This window comes from Narcine bancroftii, chromosome 9 (assembly GCF_036971445.1).
Source record: "Narcine bancroftii isolate sNarBan1 chromosome 9, sNarBan1.hap1, whole genome shotgun sequence".
Taxonomy (NCBI): Eukaryota; Metazoa; Chordata; class Chondrichthyes; order Torpediniformes; family Narcinidae; genus Narcine; species Narcine bancroftii.
In genome coordinates this window covers 1073512-1098098 of record NC_091477.1, presented here as the reverse complement: position 1 = coordinate 1098098, position 24587 = coordinate 1073512, and the positions used below count along the sequence as shown (strand labels likewise).

Sequence of the window (24587 nt, the reverse complement as noted above, 5' to 3'; positions counted from 1 at the left end):
TTCAAGATGGAGATTTAATACTATGCTATTGCAAAAACCAGAATTTATTAGTTTTTTAAAACAGCAAATTGAAATTTTTATTGGTATTAACTGTAATTCTGTTTCTAGTCATTTTGTTTTATGGGATGCAATGAAAGCTTTTTTGCGAGGCCAAATTATCAGTTATGCCTCTAAAGTAAAGAAGGAGAGAATTAAAGAGATTGAAGACTTAGAGGAAAAGATAACTGCTACTGAAAGAGAATTTCAAAAACATGCTACCGAAATGCAAAAGAATCAGTTAACTAATTTAAAATTTAAATATAATGAATTACAAACATATCAGTTTGAATGTTTAATGAATTGAACTAAGCATAAGTTTTATGAATGGGGTGAGAAAGCTCATAAAGTTTTGTCATGGCAATTAAAAAAGGAACAATTATCTAGGATTATACCAGCGATTAGAAAGAAATCAGATATTACTTTTAATCAAAAGGAGATTAATGAGGAATTTTGTAATTTCTATAAACAATTGTATACTTCGGAATGTAAAGATGTAACTGGAGACGCAATAGATTCTTTCTTGGAAAATATTAACTTGCCACAATTGAATCAAGAAGATAGACAAGAGTTAGATAAACCTTTTACAGAAGATAAAATAGAAAGGGCAATAAGAGACATGCCGAATGGAAAGGCACCTGGTGAAGATGGGTTTTCTATAGAGTTTTATAAAGTTTTTTATGCTGATGTATCTTCTATTTATAACAATGTATTACAACAAACTTACAATACTTTTCAATTACCTGAGTCTTGTTCTAACGCAATAATTACGGTTATACCAAAAAAAGATAAAGATCCTTTACAGGTTTCTTCTTATAGACCAATTTCGTTGTTAAAAAATGGTATTTCCAAGTGGTTTGAGTTCTCTGTTACAACCACCTGTTCGAACAAGCACCTAAAGATCATGTGGGTGAAGATTGGAAAATTTGGATGAGGAGTGCAGGAAAACCCTTCCCAATGCGAGCTGTGTCCCTGCTATGCTGTGTGACTTTGTGATCGAGGCACAGGATAAAATGAGGGTATAGATTGTAACAGAACCTTCTTGTGTAATGGATGGTGTGGAGGATGATTTATTGTGGGTCACCGACAACAAAGCCGACCCTGACTGGAACCCGTATGAGTGTCCGATGTGCTTGTCTCAGACAATGAAGTTAGTGAATGTCAAGGATTTTATCTGTATGTGATGTGGTTTTTTTTATTTTAAAGTTCCTTTATTGGTTGAATAACCACATTAGTCATGGATTTTAGTGCTGTTCCCAACAGCAGCTTTTTAAAAAAAAATATACCAGGAATATACCTAAAAATTTGTTATCGTGTGGGGTCAGGTGGGCTGTCGAACCAATCAAATGGTATTTTGAGTAGAATTTTAAGGTCATTGTTTTTGGATCTGTCCTGCAGGATGACCCCTTTTTTGGGGTATTTTTGGGGTGCTTCTCATGATGATTCTCATCAGCCAGGCAACATCCTGGTGAATCTCCTCTGCCCCCTCTCCACAGCTTCCATGTCCTTCCTGTAATGAGGTGACCAGAACTGAACACAATACTCTTCGTGTGGTCTCACCAGAGATTTGTAGAGTTGCAACATGATCTCATGATCTCACGGCCCTTGAACTCAATCCCCTGACTAATAAAGCCCAGAATCGCATAGGTTTTCTTAACTATCCTATCAACTTGTGCGGCGAACTTAAAAGATCTGTGGATGATTCTGACCCCAGGGTCCCTCTATTCCTCCATGCTGTTAAGTAACCGATCATTAACCCTGTACTCAGCCTTCAGGTTTGTCCTTCCAAAATGCATCACCTCACCCTTATCCAGATTGAACTCCATCTGCCACTTTTCCACCCAATTCTGTCGTAACCTTCATGGATCTGCATTGATGGGACCTTGCTTGGTACACCAGCCTGGTTGTCTAACACATCGAGCACCCATGTGGAGGTAATCAGTGCCAAGTCACCTGTTGTATTCTGTGAAGGTGGTCTGGTGTTCAGAGCTGTTGCCCTGGCCTGCGTAGACCCAGTGTTGCTCCTTCAGTCTGGGGAAGGCCTCAATGTGCACCTTCAGCTGGACAGTGCTCCCAAACTCCACCTGCACCTCGGTCTCCTGCTTCGTGGAGATCTGGACATAGGGCTCCTCTATTGAGACAAGACAAGGGATTGAGGACCTGCTGACCAGAGCAGACAGCACTTGCTGTTCAACATGTACACAACACAGCCCAACTGGTCTCTGGGGTCGGGGGCAGGTAAGGTCACGGGAACAGCCACAGGGTCAGACAGGAAGGGTTGACATTGTTCTCCTTGGAATGGGGTTTGATGGGGTTGTCCAGGGAGACGAGAAGTCCAGGGAGAGAGTGGGGAAATGGTCCCACCAATGGAAAGTGTAGTGAGCAAAACCTGGATTTTGCCTGTGGGGATAGGGGTAACAGAGTGGATCAGGGCTTCTTCGAGGGAAAGGACCACCACTGTGGGATCCTACTGATAATTGCAGGGAACTAGGCCCTTCGGCCTCATGTCTGTGCTGAACATGATGTCAAATGCTGCTGCTTGCACCCTGCTAGATATCCCTCCATCCCCTTCAAATCCACGTGTTCACCGAGAAGCCTTTTAAATGCCAATATTCTATCTGCTTCCACCACTGCCCCTGGCAGCCACAACTCCAGGCCCCACACATCTCCCACCCACTCCCCACACCTTAAACACACGTCCTCCAGTGTGTGACACTAGGTCAGAGATTCAGACTGTCCACCCAATCAAAGCTTCTCACGATTTTATAAACCTTGACCAGGTCTCCCCTCAAGCCTTTGACGGTCCAGAGAAAACAACCAGTTTGTCCAACCTCTCCCCATAACTCACACTCTTGAAACCAGGCAACATCCTGGCAAACCTCCTGCCCCATTCTAAAGCTTCCACCTCCTTCCTGTAATGGAATTTTCTTCCATCCATGTATCTGTTTAAGAGTCTTTTAAATGGCCCTAATGTACCAGCCTCCACCCCTACCCCTGGTAATGTGTTCCAGGCTCCCACCACTCTGTATGTAAAAAGTCTCCACTAAATTTCCCTCACCTTAAGTTGATGACTCTGGTGTTTGCTATTCCCACCCTGGAGAAAGGTGCTGGCTGTCCACTCTATCTGAGCCCCCCATAATCTTATACCCCTCTGTGAAGTCACCTCTCAGCCTTCATTGGTTCAAAGGCCCAGCTCTATCAGCTTTGCTTCATACAACAGTCCAGGTAACATCCTGGAAAATCCCCTCTGCACCCTCTGTTTGTCATTATTATGAGGTATTTGTGTGCAGGAGGAAGAGAATCCTATGTCCTCTGCACCAGGGTCTGAAGACACACACCTGGAGCAGCAAGTCCAGTTCTGGTGTCCTAACCAACAATGGAGTGGTGGGGGGGGAGGTGGGGAAGAGCAGTGAAGATTGACCAGTGCGGATCTGGGGCTGGGAAGAGACTGAGTGAACTGACTCCGTGCTCTGGAGGATGTGATTTCAGTGACACTTGCAGGAACCGGAGGTGGGGTGGGGGGGCAGGGTGTCCCAGTCTCAAGGCTAAGATGGAGAGAAAGGTTCCCTTGAACCTTTGGATCTCCCTGCCCTGGAAGGCAGTGTGGTTCTATCACTGAGCTCCCTCAGACTGGGCAGGAGGAGGTTCAGAGAATCGGAGAGGGCACTGGACCAGGGCATAGAGGTGGGAGACACCTCCTTCACACGGAACCTTTCCCCTCTCGCCACTTTCCATTGGAATGCTGCTCTGAGTGAGAACGACTCCCCCAGTCTCCCCTTGGGGCACTGCCCTGGGGAACAGATGTGATGGGTGTCCCACTGAGGCGAACAGAGTCTCCAACAGACCAGTCGCAAGCCTGGACCCATGCTCCTGCCACACAACCCCCCCACCCCCCGTCCTCCCCACTCCTACCAAATCACAGCGACACGCAAAATACTCACCAACGACATGCAGAAAGGCTGTGGCCAGTAACGCCACGGACTTCCCGAATTTCCGCCCCTCCATCTGGCAGGTGAAGTTTCCGGAATCATTCACTCTCACCGCTGGGATGTGCAGGTCGGTCCTGAGAGTGAGATAGTTGAGGGAGTAGAAATTCCGGGACACATGCAACTTGGTGCACTGGAGAGGGAGAGGTGAACACAAGTTAGTCTCTGTCCGTACCCTCTGGAGTAGTCCAGGGCAGTCGGCCCATCCGTCCCAGGACAACCAATCCCCGCGGACATTCTGCCCCCCGTGGACACTGTGCCCCCCCCACCCCACGGACGCTCGCTCACATCAACCACACTGAAGTCCCCTCCCACAACCCAGGGACTAACAAGGAGGAGCAAGTTGGCACTTTAATCTGCACCCCAGTTCAGGACTGAGCCGCTCAACCTGGGCTGTTCAAGATGCGAGATGCAGTGCAGAGGAAGGTGGCGGACGCCTCAGAGAAAAATATAGCACCCCCCCCCCCCCCCGATCTCACATAAGAGAGGGAGATTGGGTACGTCCTGGCCCTTCTGCAACTCTGCCAGGGCCCCGAAGGGGTCAGGGAAGCCACATCACTTTGAATGGCAGCGGAATGAGTAGATAGAGAAGCTGGTCGGTGCGGAGCGGATCGGTGAGAATGCGAACCTGTCCCTCTGGGGAGAGCCAACACAGCTTCACGAAAAGGCTTTTACTGTGAGCAGTGCAGGTCGCAGAGAACGGCTCGCCCACCAGTCGTACCTGCTCCCTGGGTTCAACCTGAACATTCAACTCTGCAACGAGAACAAGCTTATTGTCATACACAGTGTACAATGCTCCGACATTCCGACTTGTTGCAGCCGGCTGGTGCTGCACAAACCCCGTTTCATTCACATCGTACAGATGTAGCCTGTCCGCGACCTGTATGGACACTGAGAGCCGTCAGGGGGGTGAGGGACGTGGCCAGGACCCGGGCTTCCCGCAGACCCTCGCTTCTCCCAGCAAGAATTCGAAGTGAGGAAGGTTCCACCAATTGGTGACAATCCAGAACTGACTGACAGTTGCTCCTTTTTTTGGGGTAAAAATATACTTTATTTCACATAATTGCACAAATATACTGGAGTCACCAAACAATTACTAGACACAAACCACAAGATAACTATCCAGTTATAATAAAATAATGCCATCCCTGTCAAGAATCACACAGCCCACGATGCCCAGCGCTCCCAAAGCCCCTCCATGGCTCCCGTGGACAGTCCGTGCTCCTTTTCCAAGACACCCCCGGAAGATGTCCAGCGCTTTGTTGCTGGATGAACCCTGAGCCGCTCGCTTCCATGAGCCACGGATGGACAGTTTGGCCAGACCCAGGAGCAAGGCGATCAGGACATTTCCCTTCCTTCCTGCCCCCTTCCTCACTGGGTGGCCAAAGGTAAAGAGGGTCGGGCTACAATGCAACCAGAATGCGAGGAGTAGCCTCTTCAGAAAGGCAAAGAGGGGCTGCCTCCTCGCACATCCAATGTACATGTGGTACACGGTCTCCTTCTGCCCGCAAAAGTAGCAGGCAATTGGGAGATCCAACTCAAACACTTGTTGCAGGGCACTGCCTGATGTAATAGCCTCCACGCCAGGTCTCCGATGTACAAGGGGCGAACGCCACTGGGGACACTGCGGACTGCCAGATGGTAACGCCAGGCATCATGGCGTGTCTGAGCGGTGCACCAGGGCAAGGAAGTGGAAAGTGTGGAGCAGCAACCTGAACAAGAACTTCCTCCCCGCCCCCCGGAATGACACGGTGGGTGTCGAGGAGAGACGGCTCAGGTTGTACGGGACAGGATCCCGGGTGAGATGCCAGGGCCTGGGTCCAACAATCAACTCTTGGCTCACAGCTGGGTCACCACTCCCTACTGGTGGTCGTGGGGGGGTCGTCTAGGCCAGAGGCAACCATGTTCCAGCTTTTCAGTAAGGCCTGGTAATAACTTGGCAACCTCTGCAGGGTAACATGGCTGACTCTCGCTGGAGGCAGCCATGTGCCCTGTGAAGGCAGTGGCTCCGTCGGAAAAAGTATATGGCCAGCACGTGCCAACTGGGAGGGTGGCAGCAGACAGGAATCTCTGCAGTGTCCTAAGGTGAAGGGCCCCCAGCTGGATACTCACACACACCAGCGACTGTCCACCTTCTGCAATGGGCAGACTCAGAACCACCGCAGAGACCCAGTGTTTCCTGTTGCCTCAGAAGTTGTCCACCAACTTCTGCTGAATGCTCCTGGCAAAGGCAGCAGGTGGGACCAAGGTGGCCAACTGGTACCATAACATGGAGGCCACCAAATGATTGATGACCACCACCCTGCCTTGGTAGGAAAGCACCCCAAGGAGGCCAGACCAGCATCCCAGCGGGGCAGTGATTTTCGCTTCCAGGTCCTGCCAGTTCACCAGTCCAGTCTCCCCGGTTGGACTCAGGTGGGCCCCAAGTCGAGGAGATCCGTGGTGCTCCACGTAAATGGCTGCATCTCCTCTGGTAGGGAGTCAACCTGTCACTGACCAACCAAAAGACTGGAACATTTAGCCCAATTAAACCTGGCAGAGGATGCAGCAGAGAAGACCTGCTGGCGCTCCTGCGTCCTCCGCAGGTCAATGGGGTTGGTCACCGTTAAAAGACTCTTAAACAGGCCGAGAGGACATTCTTCATGTCCAGTTCATGTAGAACCATTCCTCTAAATCTCCTACAAAGAAGTCTCAGGAATGGCTCCATGCAGATGGCGTACAATTGGCCAGACATGAGGCATCCCTGACATACTCTCCTGTTGAAGGGAATGGGCGAAGTCAAGGACCCATTCATTTTGACGAGGCACTCTGTGGCAGAGTACAAGAGCTGAATCCGTCTTACATAGTGCAGCCCAAACCCAAAAGCCTGTAGAGAACCCACTAAGTAGCTGTGGTCCTGCCCCTCCCACAGTGGGACCCCCCTCAGTACTGACCCACCCACAGTGGGGACCCCCTCAGTACTGACCCACCCTCAGAGTGACTCCCCCAGTTCTGACCCACCCACTCAGTACTACCACTCCCATGAGGGCGAGAACAAGGGTGTTTAATACCAGGGATCCAGATCTCTACAAGAAGTCCAGGTACATTCTGCGGAGGACATCTTTAATGTAAAGTGGCAATTCCAGAGGAAGCTGGAGTCAAACAGGTACACACCACTATGGCAGGCCATGCAGGCTCAAGGTGATGTCAGAATATCATTCAAGAGGATGAACCCTTGCAAGGCATCAGGCCTGATGGCGTACCTGGCAGGGTACTGAAAATCTTCATCAGCTATAGTTCATTCTTCAACACCATTATCCCTCAGTTCTGGTCAAGAAGCCTCTGCACTCTGTACTCCAGTCTGCATCTGGATCCTTGACTTTCTCATTGGAAGACCAGTCAGTACGAATTGGAAGCAATGTCTCCCCCTCACTGATTATCAACACAGGCACACCCCAAGGATGTGTGCTTAGCCCACTGCTCTACTCACCCATGACTGTGTGGCCAGGCACAATTCCAATACTATCTACACATTTGTCAATGACACCACAGTTGTCAGCAGAATTCCAAACGGTAATGAGGAAGCGTACAGGAGCGAGATAGATCAGCTCCTTGAGAGGTGTCACAACAACAGGCTTGCGCTCAACATTTACAAAAGCAAGGAGATGATTGTGGACTTCAGGAGGGAGTCAGGAGAACATGCCCCAGTCCTCATCAAGGGTGCAGTAGTGGAGAGGGTCAAGAACTTCAAATTTCCAGTTGTCAGTATCTCCAGGGATCTATCCTGGAGCCTCCATGTTGATGAAAAAGGCTCACCAGTAGCTAGACTTTGTGAGGTGTGTGAGGAGAATCAGCAGGTCACTGAAGACTCTTAAACACTTCGGCTGGTTGCATCACTGCCTGGTGTGGAGATGCCAAATCTCAGGACCAGGAAAAACTCCCGAGAGTTGTTAATTCGACCTGCAACATCAAACCACTTCATCAAGGACATCTACATGAGGCAGGGTCTTAAAAAAGCAGATCTATCCTCAAAGACCCCCACCACCCAGCCCATGCCTTCATTCTGTTTCCATCAGGGAAAAGGTACAGGAGCCTGAAGACGTGCACTCAGTGGCACAAGGACAGCTTCTTCCCCACTGCCATCAGATTCCTGAATGATCAATGAACCAAAGACACTGCCCCACTTTTCGGGCTCTATTATTTACATTTTTGTATAGTCATGTTGTAAGATGGTTATAATATGAATGTTTGTTCTATGATGCAGCCACAAAACATTGAATTTCATGACTTGTTCAGGACAATAAATCCTGATTCTGATCAGCAGTAGCTGTGAACACACATGCAGACCTGTAGGGAACCAATGCCTCTGCGCCAAACCGGCAAGGAGTTCGAACTGAAGACAACTGCTCTGTGTGCCAATGAACTAACATTGTTTGATGTCATGTCAGGCATTGACATTAAACCAGCAAGAACACTGTTGTCAAAGAGTTGTAATTTCATTTCCCATTTCTAACCTTCCACTTCTGCTTGTGCTGCCGAGATTTCACAAGAGATCCATGACCACAGCCTCCCGCAAGAGTGCAGTCACATCTTTCACCCATCTGTGTTTGATCGGGCTCTTGATGTACCGAGAGATGTCTCTCTGAGGTAATGTGCACATCTGCAGTGAGATTTTGCAACTTCAGGAGAATGTGATGTCCCTGAACCATGAGTCACTAATCAAAGGCTGAGATGTGGATTTAGAAACCTCTCTGCAACGTTCCTGATGTACTTCTCTCTCACCACCCTTATTCAACAGAAATCTTTGTTCTCCAAACATGGGCTTTGCTCCTTGACCGGTGTCCTGTTCCTTTCTGTTACTGAAAATTCAGAATTATGTGAGCAGGAGGCTGGAACATTAGGGGCATTTAATGTTAGACAGGCACACAAATGGAGGAAGAACAGAGGATTCAGAGGTAAGGAAGGTTTCCATTTTTTTGGTAGGTATATATGGGTCAGCATGACATCATGGGCTGAAGGGCCTGTTCTGTGGTGTCATGTTCTATCCATCCAAACTGATCCAAACCAGAATTGGAAGGGTTGTATCTCTGTAACACCTGCTACTGCACAATGTCCCAAAGTATGAAAGTAGATTTGAATTGAAGTCACAATCACAGGATCATTCACATCCCACCCCGGGATTTCTGCAAATCCCTTAGTTCGGTCTCCTTCCTAGAAACCTGTTCAGTACCTCCTGCAGTGCAGCTCCATCCTCGAGACAGAACTGTCTGCTGGAACATCATGCTTTGAATTCAAAAAATGAAGTCAAACCTATGGCAGACGCTGGAAATCTGAAGTACTCTGCAGGACAGACAGCATCCATGGGTAGGGAAACAGTGATGAAAGGTTTGCTCTCGTCCTCTTCCCGCAAATACTGCCTAACCTGCTGAGGGCTTCTGACATTCCTGCAACAAAGCCAGATCTTGTTTCACGGTCAAATTCCTGTGCCGAACCAGCCACAAGTTCATTCCTGCTTCCTGTTGCCTCTCCTCATCCATGACATTCAGGTTCCCACAGATCGATCTGGTTTATTGGTGACATCCCAATGTCAGTGGTGGGTGATAAGTTGCCTCAGTGATTGTGATCCCACATAGGGTTCAGGTCCCACCACATTAGGCTGCTGCTTCAATTACAGGTAAACCAAGGCTCCTCTGTTACCTCACCTCTGCAAGAGTTTAACCCCACTCCCTGCATCAATAGTCATCTCTTCTTTGGGAGTAGTTTTGTGCCCCATATCCAAGGATGCTGATGTTGGAGAAAGTCCAGACAAGGTTTAGAAGAATGATCCCGGGAACGAGAGGGTTTTCATATGATGGCTCTGGGCTGTGCTCACTAGAGTTTCAAAGGATCTCATTGAAACCAAATATTTAAAGGGCTGGATAGAGTGGATGTGAAGATATTTCCAACAGGGGGAGAGTCTGGGACCAGAGGACACAGCCGCAGAATAAAAGCATGTTCCTTTAGAACAGAGATGATGAGAAGTGGCTTCAGCCCGGGGTGGGGAGGAGACATAAGCAGTGTTCAGCACTTTCAAGGGTGTCAGGGAAGAGGAGTGAGTGCAGTCACGATCACCAAGAGAAGGTGCTTGGGAAGCTAGATGGTCTAAGGGTGGATTAGTCTTCCAAAACAGACAGATCACACCCTCAGATTTTGAAAGAAGTAGCTAGAGATTGTAGGGACATTAGTAATGATCTTCCACAAATCAATAGATTCTGGAGGATGGGAAAATTCCACTATTTAAAAAGAGAGGGTGGCAGCAGAGAGGAAATTATAGACCTGTCAGCCTAATATTGGTGGTTGGGAAGTTGTTGGAATCGCTATCAAGGATGTGGTTACAGAGTACCTGGAGGTGCATGACAGGATAGGCCAAAGTCAGCATGGTTTCGTTAAGGGAAAATCTTGCCTGTCAAACCTGCTGCAATTTTTTAGGAAACCACAAGCAGGGTGGACAGGGGAGAAGCAGTGGATGTTGATAAAGAACTGCTTCACAAGATAAGAGCCTGTGGAATTGCAGAAAGATACTGGCATGGATAGGCCATTGGCTGATTGGCAGGAAACAGAGAGTGGGGGTAAAGGGTCCTATTCTGCTTGGCTACTGGTTATCAGTGGGGTTCTGCAGGGGTTGGTGTTGGGGTCACTTCTTTTTATGATATATGTTCATGATTTGGATGGTGGAATGAAAGGCTTTGTGGCCAAGTTTGCAGATGATACAAAGATAGGTGGAGGGGCAGCTGGTGAGGAGGCTGCGGAGACAGATTAGGAGAATGGGCAAAGTAGTGGCAAATGGTTGGAAAGTGCATGGTCACAAACTTGGTGGAAGGAATAAAAGGGCAGGTAATTTAGATGGGGAAAAAAATTTAAATAAAATAAAATTTGGAGGTGCAAAGGGACTTGAGTCCTCGTGCAGGATGCCCTGAAGATTAACCTCCAGGTTGAGTCAGTGGTGAAGAAGGCAAATGCAATGTTGGCATCATGTCGAGAGGGATAGGATACAAGAGCAAGGATACAAGCTTTATAAGTCACTGGTGAGGCCTCAGCTGGAGTTCAGAGTAGAATTTTCGGCTCCTTATTTAGGGAAGGATATGGTGGCATTGGAGAGGATTCAGAGAAGATTCACAAGACTGATTCCTGGAATGAAGGGATTAGCATATGAGGTATGTTTGTCTGCTCTTGCATTGTACAACTTGGTGTTTAGAAGAATGAGAAACATATCGAATGTTGATAGGCCTGGACAGAGTAGATGTGATAAAGTTTTTCCAAGACAAGAGGGCACAACTTCACAGCCTGGTATGGAGACACCAATATCTCTGAGTGTAAAGCCCTGCAAAATGTAATGGACACAGCCCAGGTTATCACAGGCTAAACCTTTGAGAACATCTACAGGGAACGCTGCCATTGGAGAGCAGCAGCAATCATTAAGGACCATCACCACCCAGCACATGCTCTGTTCTCATTGCTGCCATCAGGAAAGAGGTATCGGTGCCACAAGACTCGCACCACCAGGTTCAGGAACAGCTGCTACCCCCCCTCCACCATCAGACTCCTCAACCACAAACTCAATCAGGGACTCATTTAAGGGCTCTGACTTTGCTCGTTATTTATTATTGAATATTGATTTTCTATATTGCAGTTTCTTAACAATTCTTTCTTCATTTGCATTTCTCTCATTTGTATACAGGTCTTTTCTTGAGCACAATTTGTGTTACCAATAGGTGGTCATTCTGCCTGGCCCATGGGAAGAAGCATTTCAGGGTTGTGTGCGATGTCATGTCTGTATTCTGATTATAAATGTCAACATTGAGGTTGAGGTTTTCCCCATGGCCCTGCAACCACAGCCCTCCCTTCAGCATTCACATGCACCCCTCACCTCCACTCCAATGGCTCTATCTATAACTCCCATTAAATTGGAAAAGGAGGCCCATTCCACCCTGGCCATGCTCTTTTCACACCCTTCCTATCGATTCATGAGTGTGAGATCACGCACCACCAGATTCAAGAACAGTTTTGTTCCTGTTGTTATCAGACTCCTGCATGACCCCACTCTGGTAAAGTCCCCCTGCCTTTGCCCTGTCCCAACTGATCTATCTCTCTGTAACTCTGCACATCTCTCATGGTTCTCACTCACTGACTCGGGGTCATTTGAATATTTAAGATTTTCTCCATACATGTAGTCATCAAAGATTAATAAAATAGATTGCAAAAAAGAAAATGAACTAGAAACCACATACATGATGTTATACTTCCCCCCACATATATAATGGTATACTCCCCCACATACATGATGGTATACTCCCCACATACATGATGGTATATTCCCCCCACATACATGACATTGTGCCATTCCCAAACATGTATTTGATTTCCAAGTAACTGCAATGCATTTCCTCTCCATTGCTAATTCAACTTTAACAAATTCCAGTTGATATATTGACAGTTTTAATTTAGGTTTTGCTCCATTCACCGCTGTACTCTGCATGAGAGGTTGACTGGACAGCTCACACAACAACCTCTATCACTGCATCTTAGTACATGAGACAATAACCTTGAACTTTTGTTTCATTATTTCATGTGACATTTTACAGAAAACCTTAATCACACCCAGTCATTCATGCTTTTCAATTCTGCCAGATACAACTTTGAGAAACTTCAACAATCTTCAACGCAGATGTTTAAAAAACTGGAGTCAGTGGGGCAGATGAGTGTTGTCATTATTACATACACTTGTATTATGTGTAAAGTCGTGGACTCAACACCACCCCCTGCAAAACACCACTGGTCACCGGCAGCCAGCAAGAAAAGGCTCCTTTATCCCCACTCTGCCTTCTTCTATCCACACTGGGACATTTCCCTTATACCATGGGGTTAATCTTGGAGAGCAGCCTCGTGCAGAGCACGTTGAAAATCCAAGTAAACAACATTCACTGACTCTCCTTTGTCTGCCCATCCTGTCATTTCCTGAAAGAATTCCAACAGGCTTGTCAGACAAAAGTTCCCCCTCAGGAAACTATGCTGACTTCCCTATTTTACCATTTTCCCCAAAACTCCATCCTTAATAATAGATCCCAACATCTAGCCACTCACTGACATCAGACTAATTGTGCTATAATAGAGATGCTGGAGGAATGCAGCCTATCTCGCAGCATCCACCAGAGGTAAGGATATATTGCTGATGTTTTCTGAGCTCTTCTTCAAGGTACCTTCTCAGTCCTCCTTATGGACATTGCAAGACTGGCTATGTTTCTCCAGCATCTCTGTGTTCAGCATCTGCAGTCTTGCACGTTTCACTAGAATTCCCTATATTTTGTCTCCCCCCCCTTCTGTGAGTTGAGTGACACGTGCAACTGTCCAGTCCACCACAACCATTCCAGAATCCAGTGATTCTTAAAAGATCACGACTAATGCTTCCACAATCTCCTCAGCTCCCTATCTCACAACCTGGGGTGAAGTCCATTTATCCACCTTTTTTTAAAATTTTTTATTTTTCACACTATAAACCATATTGATCAAGATACATACATTTTCCTTTTCAAATATATAGTGTCGTTTTCTCCCCCCTCCTTCCTTCCTCCCCACCCTCCCTCCCTCACCTCCCCTCCACTTATTTAAAGTTCAGAACCTAAGATACATTAAACCCGTTAAACAATGTTGTCACTCAATAAAAATAAACAAGAAATTCCACTGAGTCAGTTCTTTTCATTATCTTCTCCTTCTGTCATTTTAGGTGGTAGATGTCCACGGTAGGTTTTCTCTATTGTGTTTCATGTATGGCTCCCATATTTGTTCAAATATTGTAATGTTATTTCTTAAATTGTATGTTATCTTTTCTAATGGAATACATTTATTCATTTCTATATACCATTGTTGTATTCTCAAGTTATCTTCTAATTTCCAGGCTGACATAATACATTTTTTTGCTACAGCTAGGGCTATCATAACAAATCTTTTTTGTGCTCCATCCAAATCAAGTCCAAATTTTTTATATTACTTAAGAGGAAGATCTCTGGGTTTTTTGGTATATTGCTTTTTGTGATTTTATTTAGTATCTGGTTTAGATCTTCCCAAAATTGTTTCACTTTCTCACATGTCCAGATTGCATGAACTGTTGTTCCCGTTTCCTTTTTACAGCGAAAATATCTGTCTGATACTGTTGGGTCCCATTTATTTAACTTTTGAAGTGTAATGTATAACCTGTGTATCCAGTTATATTGTATCATACGTAACCTTGTGTTTATTGTATTTCTCATGGTTCCGGAGCATAGTTTCTCCCATGTTTGATTCTTTATCTTTATGCTTAGATCTTGTTCCCATTTTGGTTTGGTTTTACCATTTGTTTCCTCATTCTCCTTTTCTTGTAGTTTAATATACATGTTTGTTATAAATTTTTTGATTATCATTGTATCTGTAATCACATATTCAAAATTACTTCCTTCTGGTAACCTCAGACTGTTTCCCAATTTGTCCTTCAAGTAGGATTTCAGTTGGCAGTATACCAACCTTGTATCATCAGTTATATTATATTTATCCTTCAATTGTTCAAACGATAATAGTTTATTTCCCGAAAAACAATTCTCTATTCTTTTGATCCCATTTTTCTCCCATTCTCTAAAGGAAAGGTTATCTATTGTAAAAGGGATTAGCTGATTTTGCATCAGTATTAGTTTTGGTAGTTGGTAATTTGTTTTATTCCTTTCTACATGAATCTTCATCCAAATGTTGAGCAGATGATGCAATACCGGAGAATTTCTACGTAGTACCAATTTTTCATCCCATTTATATAATATGTGTTCAGGTATCTTCTCCCCTATTTTATCTAGTTCTAATCTTGTCCAATCTGGCTTTTCCCTTGTTTGATAAAAATCTGATAGGTATCTTAATTGTGCAGCTCTATAATAATTTTTAAAGTTTGGTAGTTGTAAGCCTCCTTGATTATACCATTCTGTTAATTTATCTAGTTTATCCACCCTTTCCATAAAAATTTCCTTATTATTTTCTTTAAATCCTTGAAAATTTTCTCAGTTAATCGTATTGGTAATATCTGAAATAAATATTGTATCCTTGGGAAAATGTTCATTTTAATACAGTTTATCCTTCCTATCAGTGTTAGTGGTAAATCTTTCCAATGCTCTAAGTCGTCTTGTAATTTTTTCATTAGTGGATAATAATTTAGTTTATATACATGGCTGATGTTTTTATTTATTTGTATACCTAGATATCGCATTGCTTGTGTTTGCCATCTGAATGGTGATTCTTTCTCAAATTTTGAGAAATCCGCATTATTCATTGGCATTGCTTCGCTTTTATTTGCGTTACTCTTGTACCCCGACACTTCTCCATGTTCCTTGAATTTCCTTTTATTAATATTTCTGGTTCTGTTAAGTATACTATAACGTCATGTGCAAATAGACTGATTTTATATTCCTTGTCTTTTATTTTTATCCCTTTTATTTTATTTTCTGTTCTTATCAGTTCTGCTAGTGGTTCTATGGCTAATGCGAACAATAAAGGAGATAGTGGGCATCCCTGCCTTGTTGATCTGCTTAAGTTAAATTGTTTTGCTATATATCCGTTTACTGTCTCTTTCGCCAATGGCCCCTTATATAATGCTTTAATCCAATTAATATATTTCTCTGGTAAGCTGAATTTTTGTAGTACTTTGAATAAATAATTCCATTCTACTCTGTCAAAGGCCTTCTTTGCGTCTAAAGCAACCGCTACTGTTGGAGTTTTATTTCCTTCTACTGCATGAATTAAGTTAATAAATTTACAAATATTGTCTGTTGTTCGTCTTTTTTTAATAAATCCAGTTTGGTCTAGATTTACTATTTTTGGTACATAGTTGGCTAATCTGTTTGCTAATAGTTTAGCTATTATCTTGTAATCTGTGTTAAGTAAAGATATTGGTCTATATGACGCTGGTATAAGTGGATCTTTCCCTGTCTTTGGTATTACTGTAATTATTGCTGTTTTACATGACTCTGGTAAGCTTTGTGTTTTATCAATCTGGTTGATTACTTCCAGGAGGGGAGGAATTAATAAATCTTTAAATGTTTTATAGAATTCTATTGGGAATCCATCCTCTCCTGGTGTTTTATTATTCGGTAGTTTTTTTTATTATCTCCTGTATTTCTTCTATTTCAAATGGTTTTGTTAATTTATTTTGTTCCTCTGTTTGTAATTTCGGTAGTTCAATTTTAGTTAAAAATTCATCTATTTTATCTTCTTTCCCTTAGTTTTCAGTTTGATATAGTTGTTCATAGAATTCTCTAAAGTTTCATTAATCTCCGTTGGATTATATGTGATTTGCTTGTCTTTTTTCCTTGATGCCAATACCATTTTCTTAGCTTGTTTTGTCTTAAGCTGCCATGCTAGAATTTTGTGCGTTTTTTCCCCTAGTTCATAATATTTCTGTTTTGTCTTCATTATATTCTTCTCCACCTTGTATGTTTGTCGTGTTTCATATTTTATTTTTTTATCTGCCAATTCTCTTCTTTTAGTTGTGTCATCCTTCATTGCTAATTCTTTTTCTATATTTACTATTTTCCTTTCCAACTGTTCTGTTTCCTGGTTGTAGTCCTTCTTCATCTTGGTTACATAACTTATTATTTGCCCTCTGATGAACGCTTTCATTGCGTCCCATAGTATAAACTTATCTTTCACTGATTCCGTATTTATTTCAAAGTACATTTTAATTTGTCGTTCAATGAATTCTCTAAAATCCTGCCTTTTAATAGCATGGAGTTTAATCTCCATCTATACATTCTTGGTGGGATGTCCTCTAACTCTATTGTCAGTAACAGGGGTGAGTGGTCTGATAATAGTCTAGCTTTATATTCCGTTTTCCTAACTCTCTCTTGCATGTGAGCAGATAACAGGAATAGGTCTATTCTTCAGTATGTTTTATGTCTGCCCGAATAATATGAATATTCCTTTTCCTTTGGGTGTTGTTTCCTCCATATATCCAAAAGTTGCATTTCTTGCATCGATTTAATTATAAATTTGGTTACTTTGCTCTTTCTATTAATTTTTTTTCCAGTTTTATCGATGTTTGAATCCATATTAAGATTGAAATCCCCCCCCCCCCCCCCTATTAGTATGTTCCCTTGGATATCTGCTATCTTCAAAAAGATATCTTGCATAAATTTTTGATCTTCTTCATTAGGTGAATATACATTGAGTAAATTCCAACTCCGAATATATCTGACATTTTATCATTGCATATCTCCCTGCTGGATCTATTATTTCCTCTTCTATTTTGATTGGTACATTTTTACTGATTAATATAGCTACTCCTCTTGCTTTTGAATTATACGATGCTGCTGTTACATGTCCTATCCAATCTCCCTTTAATTTCTTATGTTCCACTTCGGTTAAGTGTGTCTCTTGTATGAATGCTAGATCAATTTTTTCTTTTTTCAATAAATTTAACAGTTTCTTCCTTTTGATTTGGTTATGTATTTCATTAATATTTAAAGTCATATAATTCAACATAGCCATCTTATACTTTGTTTATCTTTCCTTTCCGTTTCCTCATCATCACCTTTCCTTCTTATCCATTTCAGTTTTATTTTTTTAAGCACATTATAAGACAACATTTCTAAAACATAAAATATTTCCATTGCTCTCCTATCTAAAAATCCTTTAACCCCATTTTCCCCTCCCCTTCCTGAGTTGGCCTTTATCCCTTGTCGGGCAACCACATCTCCCCTCTCCATTTGGATTTGCGAAATCACTCGCAAACGTCAACTGATTTCGCAGTGACCGTAATTCTTCCCCACCCAGCCCCCCCAGAAAAGATTTTAATCTTCATATATAACAAAGGTCACTCTCTTAATTCCCTCCTTACTTCCTTTCTTCCCTTACTTTTCGTTATTAATTCTTATCTATACTCTATATATTTTCTTTTAAATATACATACACACATGTACACACACACATATATATATATATATATATATACCCATATACACACATACATATAGTTTGTGGTCACTTTTGCTCTCGTTACATGTCTTCATCTCTCTGTCTGTTTTGTAGTTGTTCTGCAAATTTTCGTGCTTCCTCCGAATCCGAGAATAGTCTGTTTTGCTGCCCTGGAATAACTATTTTAAGTACCGCTGGGTATTTTAACATAAATTCTTCTAATTTATTTTTTAAGTCCTCTACTTCCATTTCTATGGTTGTTTCTCATTCTTCCACCTTGTCCACTCTTTTTCCTATATCTGACATGACCATCTCTAATCTGTTCATTTTTTCTTCTGTACTTTTTATTCTTCTTTTTATTTCACTAAATTCTTGTGATTGCCATTCTTTTATTGATTCCATGTATTCTTTAAAAAAAAATATATCCATGTACTTGCCCATCCCTTCTTCTTCCATTTCTCTGTATTCTTCCTCTTCTTCTTCCTCTGGGTTGGTCATCTGTTGTTTCTTTGATTTCCTTTTACTCTCTTCTTTCTTGTTCTCATTGTTTTCTATGTTCTCCTCTTGCTGCTGTGTTGTGGCTGTCAATTTCAGCTGTGGAGATCGACTCCTCAGCTGGTCCCCCCTCCTGTCAGTGTTTTTTTGTCTTGCGCATCGTGCATGCGCGACTCCTCGCGCATGCGCAGTTGCGCACTTTTGCTTGGCTCCGCGAGCTATTTTTGTAGTCCCGAGCTCAGGACTTTGACTGACCTGAGGGAGCGGGCTTCTCTCTCCACAGCGGGCCTCCTCGGACAGGTAAGGCCTTCACCTTCTTCTTCCGACGTCTTTTCTTCTTCCCGTTGCTTTTGGCTTTTCTTTCTTCGCTGCCATTTTCTCCACACCTTTATTTTCACTTTATTTTAGTTTTTGTGTTTGTGCCTTTGTTTTTTTTTAAACTTTTCCAGAGAGGGCTGGAGTTCCCCAACCGGCCACTACTCCATCACGTGACTCCTCCCATTTATCCACCTTCAGACTTTAACTTCCCATGCACCTACTTCTTCGTAAGAGTGACAATACCCATTTTCCCCATCGACACCTTCTGACATCCTGCTGACATCTTCCACGGTGAAAACCAAGGCAATATACTGATTGAGCTGATCTGCCATTTCATTGTTCCCCATTACTATCACCCCAGTGTTGTTTACCAGCCATCCAATGTCTACCCATGCCTCTCTCTTTATTTCTGAAAAGCTTTCTGCATCCTCTCCGATGTTACTGGCCAGTTTCCCATCACATTTCACCACTGCTTTTTTGTCTGCCTTCTGATACCCCAATCCTCTTGTTGCCCTCATTTTTGCTACACTTTCTGCTGAATTTGACTTCTGTCATCAGACGCAGTTCCTTGCCCTTCCATGAGAATACTGCTTCTTCTTTGAGATGAAATGATCCTGCATCTTCCAAATTATTTCCAGAGGCTCCAGCATTGCTGCTTTGCTGTCGTCCCTGCTGAGTTCCCCTTCCAATCAGCTCCCCTCTCATCTCTGCAGGTCCCTATATAACACTAGGATACATCTGGTTCAAGTTTCTCCCTCTCAAACTGCAGAGCAACTTCTCAAACCTAACTCAACTCGCTAGTCCTCATAATGTCCTTGGAAACCTTTTAGAACACAGAACATTACAGCACAGTATAGACCCTTCAGCCCTCAATGTTGTACTGACTATCTATTTCTACTAAAAAATACTAACCTCTCCCTACCCCAAACCTTCTGTTTCTTCCATTCATGTGTCTAAAAGTCTCTTAAATGCCCCAATATTCCACTACCACCCATGGCAAGGCATTCCAGGTCCCCACAACTCTCTGCATGAAAAACACCCCTGACATCTCTCCTACACTTCCCTCCATTCACTTTGTACACACTGATCCTGCCCTGGGAAACAGGTGCTGACTGTCCACCCTGTCTCTGCCTCTCATCATTTTGTAGACCTCGATCAAGTCTCCTCTCATCCTCTCTGCTAACCTTGCCTCATCGACTTGTTCTCCAATCCAGGCAACAACCTGGTAAATCTCCTCTGCAACCTCTCTACAGCTTCCACATCCTTCCTATAACTAGGTGACCAGATTTGTTGAGCTGCAACACGACCTCTCTACTCCTGAACTCAGTCCCCAGACTAATGAAGCCCAATATCCCTTGGGCCTTCTTAACCATCCTATCAAACTGCTTGCGGCTTTCTCCATTTTAATCATACCCTTCCAACAGCTGGGTGAACAGGACTGAGCACAGTACTCTAAGTGTGGTTTCACCAACATCGTGTACAACCTAGAGGAACCTCCTACTCCTGGTCTCGGGACATAGACCAGGTGAAAATAATGTAAATGATCCCCCGGGCTGGTGATGGGGGGAACAGAGGAGTGGAGTGAAAGGGGAACAAGGAGGCAGCACGACTGCTGCTCCCAAGGCATGTCAAATACGAGAGGCCGTGGGTTTAATGTGATGGGGGAAGGTTCGCGGGTAGATTTTCCACAGTGGTAGGCGCCGGGGTAGTGAGAGAGGCATTTAGACAGGACGGGTAAACAGGTAGTCAGCACCGACAAGGTGCGCTGAACGGCCTGTTTCTGTGTTCTAACTGGGATTATTGGGCAGATGCGTGGTCCCAGAGGACAGGACCTGCCGGGGAGGGAGGTTTGGGAAGGGGTGTCGAACGGTGGGGCAGTACCAGGGCAGCGGCTTCCCGGCCATTCAACTCATCGTTCCTCACACGGACGCTCCTCTGAGCCCCACCACAGCGTGGAACTCGCGTCCTTGCCCCCCTCTGGACACCAGCTCTCCCCCTCGGGTTGATGTCCCGGGACCCCGCACACCGATCCAGTTCCTACCTGCCCAGCAGACCAGGGGCAGAGTGAGGACGCTGATCCACACATCCATGCTGTCTGCCCAGGACGAGCGTCGTGATGGACTGAGATCGGCACCGTCAGCGGATCCCCTGCTCCAACTTCTCCTTTACGGTTCTGATTGCCCGAAATACCCGCCGCTCCGCACTCCGACACCATCGAAACCAGGACACTTCCTGCACTAGAGGCCACTCGGCCCACAGGCTCCGTGTTGGCTAAAGAGCTTAATCCCATCCACCTCTGGGTTACAGCTCATACAATATTTGCATCCCCCTCAGTACCGCCTTTCCCGTAGCGAGGAGCTCCCTCAGTACCACCCCTCTCACAGAGGGGAGCTCCCTCAGTACCACCCCTCCCGCAGTGGGGAGTTCCCTCAGTACCGCCACCCCAACAGCGGGGAGCTCCCTCAGTACCACCCCTCCCAGAGTGGGGAGCTCCTTCAGAACCGCCCCTACCACAGATCTGTGGGCAGAAACAAATGCGTTTGTCCTGGTTGGGCTGAAGGCTGTTCGAACCACCCGTAGGGGGATTGTAGAATGTGGCCGGGACGAAGTGCCGGCTTGAGGATGCGGGCCAGATGGCATCGTCGGAGGAGGAACAAAAGGACTTGGAAAGTCAACAACGCGCGTGTAAATTACTACAGATAAGAAGGGGGCAGTTGGGACGTGTTTACAACCCGAGGGAGGGAACCAGACGGCCACGAACGCATGGTTGAGCTGAGAAACCGGAATGAGACGAAGGCATTGGGATTCTCTCTCCGCAGCGTCTCCCCGACATACTGAGATTTTGCCAGCGCTTCCAGGTTTCAAGAGTAATCCTGTCTAACAAATTTATGTCAAAACTCAGCAACTCAATAAAACCTGGTGAAGGGCTCAAGCCCGAAGCGTTGGTTCGGTATCTGAACCTTTGCTGCATGAGGTTCGCTGTGAGTTTTGACTCCAAACTCAGTGTCTGCAAACTCAGGCTTTTACTCCCAGTACAAGCTCGCCGGTCCGCGCCCACTCGCCTGTTGCCCCCGTTAACCCACCTCCTTCCTGGACATGCAGTGCCCTCTGTGGCAGGGCTTGTGCACCAGACCCCGGAGCAGCCCTGCCTCCCGGAGCCCAAATCCCGGAGCAGCTACCGCCCATTTCCGGCGCTGTCGTGAAGTGAAACCGCTGTATCCAGCAGCGGGCCCGGGCTGTCGTGAAACGGGGTTGGAGCCATTTTGCGGCAGTGCACTCCACTGGGGGATGTGGCCCGCAGACAAGGCCGAGGCTTGTAGCCTGTGCTCGGGCCCGGGCGCCCGTTACACCTGCCCGCGCTGCAACCTGCGCTACTGCTCGCTGCCGTGTTACCGCGGCCCTCGGCACCGGGCCTGCGCCGAGCTCTTCTACCGGGACGCGGTGCTGGGCGAGCTGCGGGCCGGCGCCGAGGCCCGGGCGGGAGGCGCAGGGCGGCTACGGGAGGCCTGGGGCCTGGGGGAGACCGAGGCCTGGGAGCCGGGACCCCGCCGCCTCTGGGCCGCCCTCAGCCAGCAGCAACGCGCCGACTTTCAGCGGCAGGTGGCGAACGGACAGGCCGGGGCTTGGGTCACCGAGTGGCGGCCGTGGTGGGAGCGGCGGTCGGGGCGACGGGGCCTGGTGAGGAATAGCGCCGCATCTGGACGGGAGGAGAGGGGGCGGCTCCCGGAGGGAGGGGAGAAGGGGCTCAACCCCACCCAGGGGATCCCCCACCCACAGGTAGATCCCACCCCGGGCTTCTTCCCACAGAAGATGTGCCCACCCATGGGGATCACATCTGAACGCAGCGGATTACCCCCAGCCGAATGGTTTCTCCACCTCCAGGGGATTGCACCGCAACTGGGAGAGTATGACCTGGATCCAGGGATTACCCTCCCACCCTGAGCCTTAGCACCCAAGAGTACTAACCCCAATGTAGGGGTTACACCCAGAGTAGTACATATGATGCCCTGGTCAGGGGGCTAATTGGAATAAGGTAATCATCAGGGGCCCTGTATTGGAATCAGGACAAAGCCATTCTAGGCATCCCCCACAGTTCTCCAGAGTCCAGCTGCAGAGGGATATCTGGACCCTGATGAGGTTGGGGAGCAGGGACAAGATCCTGGGTTCCCTTGGAGAAGAGTGAAGGTCTCTGGTTCTCCAGGGAGACCCTGGACAATTGGCAGACAAGGGCAAGGACTCCAGTGGTGTGGAAGAGTAGAGAAGGAGAGATTTGGGTTGAAAGGGGGATTGATGGCAGAGATGCAGAGGGAGGCAGTCTTGTCTGGTACTACATGTAATCATGTTCTATCCATGGAAAGTCCCACCTGGACTAATTTATGTTGTGTTCTCAGGTGGTGGAAGAGCTGAGTGAGCAGCAGGTTGCAGACAGAGAGCAGGAGAACGATCGAGACGGAGGTGTGAGACTGGGCTCAGATAGAGAGCAGGAGACCAATGGAGACAGAGGTATGGGTCCATACTCGGACTGTGTCTGGGAGATGGAGGACTCCATTCCTCCTGTCCACACAACCATTGCTCCTTTGAAGTCATTGAATACCAAACCATCGCCTCTGGTCCAGTACAGCATAGTCAACGTTCTCTACGCCTACGCCTTCACCATGAGGCTCGTTAATGGAGATGTATCAGGAGGGATGAGGGTCGAGTTTGTGGACACAATGATGGATGTTTCCCAAACTCTGAAGGCCAGTCATGTTTACGAGAGCACGGCGGAAGCACTGCAGTCTGGGGCCCAGGCTGTCGGGAACGGCTGCTACCCCTCTAACCCATTCCCTGCTGTGAGGGCGATGGAGGACACTTCTGCCCTCCTGGCCGGAGACAGTGAGAGTCTGGGCGGACAATACACCCTGGCTGCCATCTCCCACCTCATCCGCATCCTGGGCAAAGCTGAGCGATCCCAAGATGCGCAGACCAACGCAGGCAGAGCTGATTACTACAGGGCCCGGAAGAAATGTGGCTTCCTGCTTTCCTGGGTAAGTGAGCACCGGCACACTCTTCCCACTCTCTCCGCAGAGGCACAGCATGAGTATGCAGCCTGCCTTGCCCATCTACTCCAAGTGCAGAGGGCCAAGAACAGTCTGGAAAAAGCTTGGGGAGCAAAGCGGCCCCCGGAGAGGAAAGTGTTAATTGAGGAACTAGATCCCTGATCTGTTGGTCGATCCACCAGGATTCATTCCCAGAGACCCAGGGGAAGAGGTGATGCTGAGTTTAAAAACAGACTGTCCTGTTTCATTTGGCTATCCATCCCACGGATGTCACACTCTCCCCACATGAAATAAACCCTTGATAGACTCGTCGGGCAGCCCAGGACATTCGGTGTGACCAAATTCCTCCACATTGGTCACTCTGATCAATTTTAAACAATGCATTAACTCCCCCTTCGTGGGGCTGGGGGAATGGGGGACTTCACTGCTCAAATAAATGTAAAAAATAAATCAAATAATTCTTGGTGAAGAATAACTTGTGTTTTCAATACGTTCATTGAGGCAGCCCCGACTGCTTCTGAGGGATGAATGACCAGGGCGAGGTGAATGGGTGGGTCAGTAAGTTTGCAGGAGACACGAAGGTTGGAGGCGACGTGGAGAATGTACAAGGTCATCGGTGACAACAGGATGGAGAAAGTGACAAATGGAGTACATCTGGATCAGTGTCAAGCTGAACCCTTTGGAAGGTTGATCCCGAGGCAGAGTACGCGGTTCATGGCAGGATTCTTAACGGTTCTGAAGAAAGGTTAACAGATTGGGGGGCTTTTCCCTTTGC

General features: G+C 46.1%; 2 protein-coding genes across 2 annotated transcripts in view; one reads left to right on the top strand and one right to left on the bottom strand.

Moving 5' to 3' along the window:
• The window catches only part of LOC138742957 (macrophage colony-stimulating factor 1 receptor-like), a 38015-nt gene extending 15418 nt beyond the window's left edge, over positions 1–22597 (bottom strand). Inside the window, exons 1-5 of the mRNA XM_069897830.1 lie at positions 22406–22597; positions 21857–22268; positions 4651–4775; positions 3978–4155; positions 1990–2167 (exon numbers count right to left, since the gene is read on the bottom strand). Coding sequence (XP_069753931.1) covers positions 1990–2167; positions 3978–4155; positions 4651–4775; positions 21857–22268; positions 22406–22597 — 1085 coding nt within the window. The remainder of the gene's footprint in view (positions 1–1989; positions 2168–3977; positions 4156–4650; positions 4776–21856; positions 22269–22405) is intronic.
• Positions 21514–24287, top strand: znhit2 (zinc finger, HIT-type containing 2). The gene is made up of 2 exons (XM_069897952.1): positions 21514–21631; positions 23165–24287. Exon 2 carries the CDS (start codon positions 23279–23281, stop codon positions 23972–23974), a length of 696 nt encoding a protein of 231 aa, XP_069754053.1. The 5' UTR covers positions 21514–21631; positions 23165–23278; the 3' UTR covers positions 23975–24287.
• Positions 24288–24587: the final 300 nt, after the last annotated feature.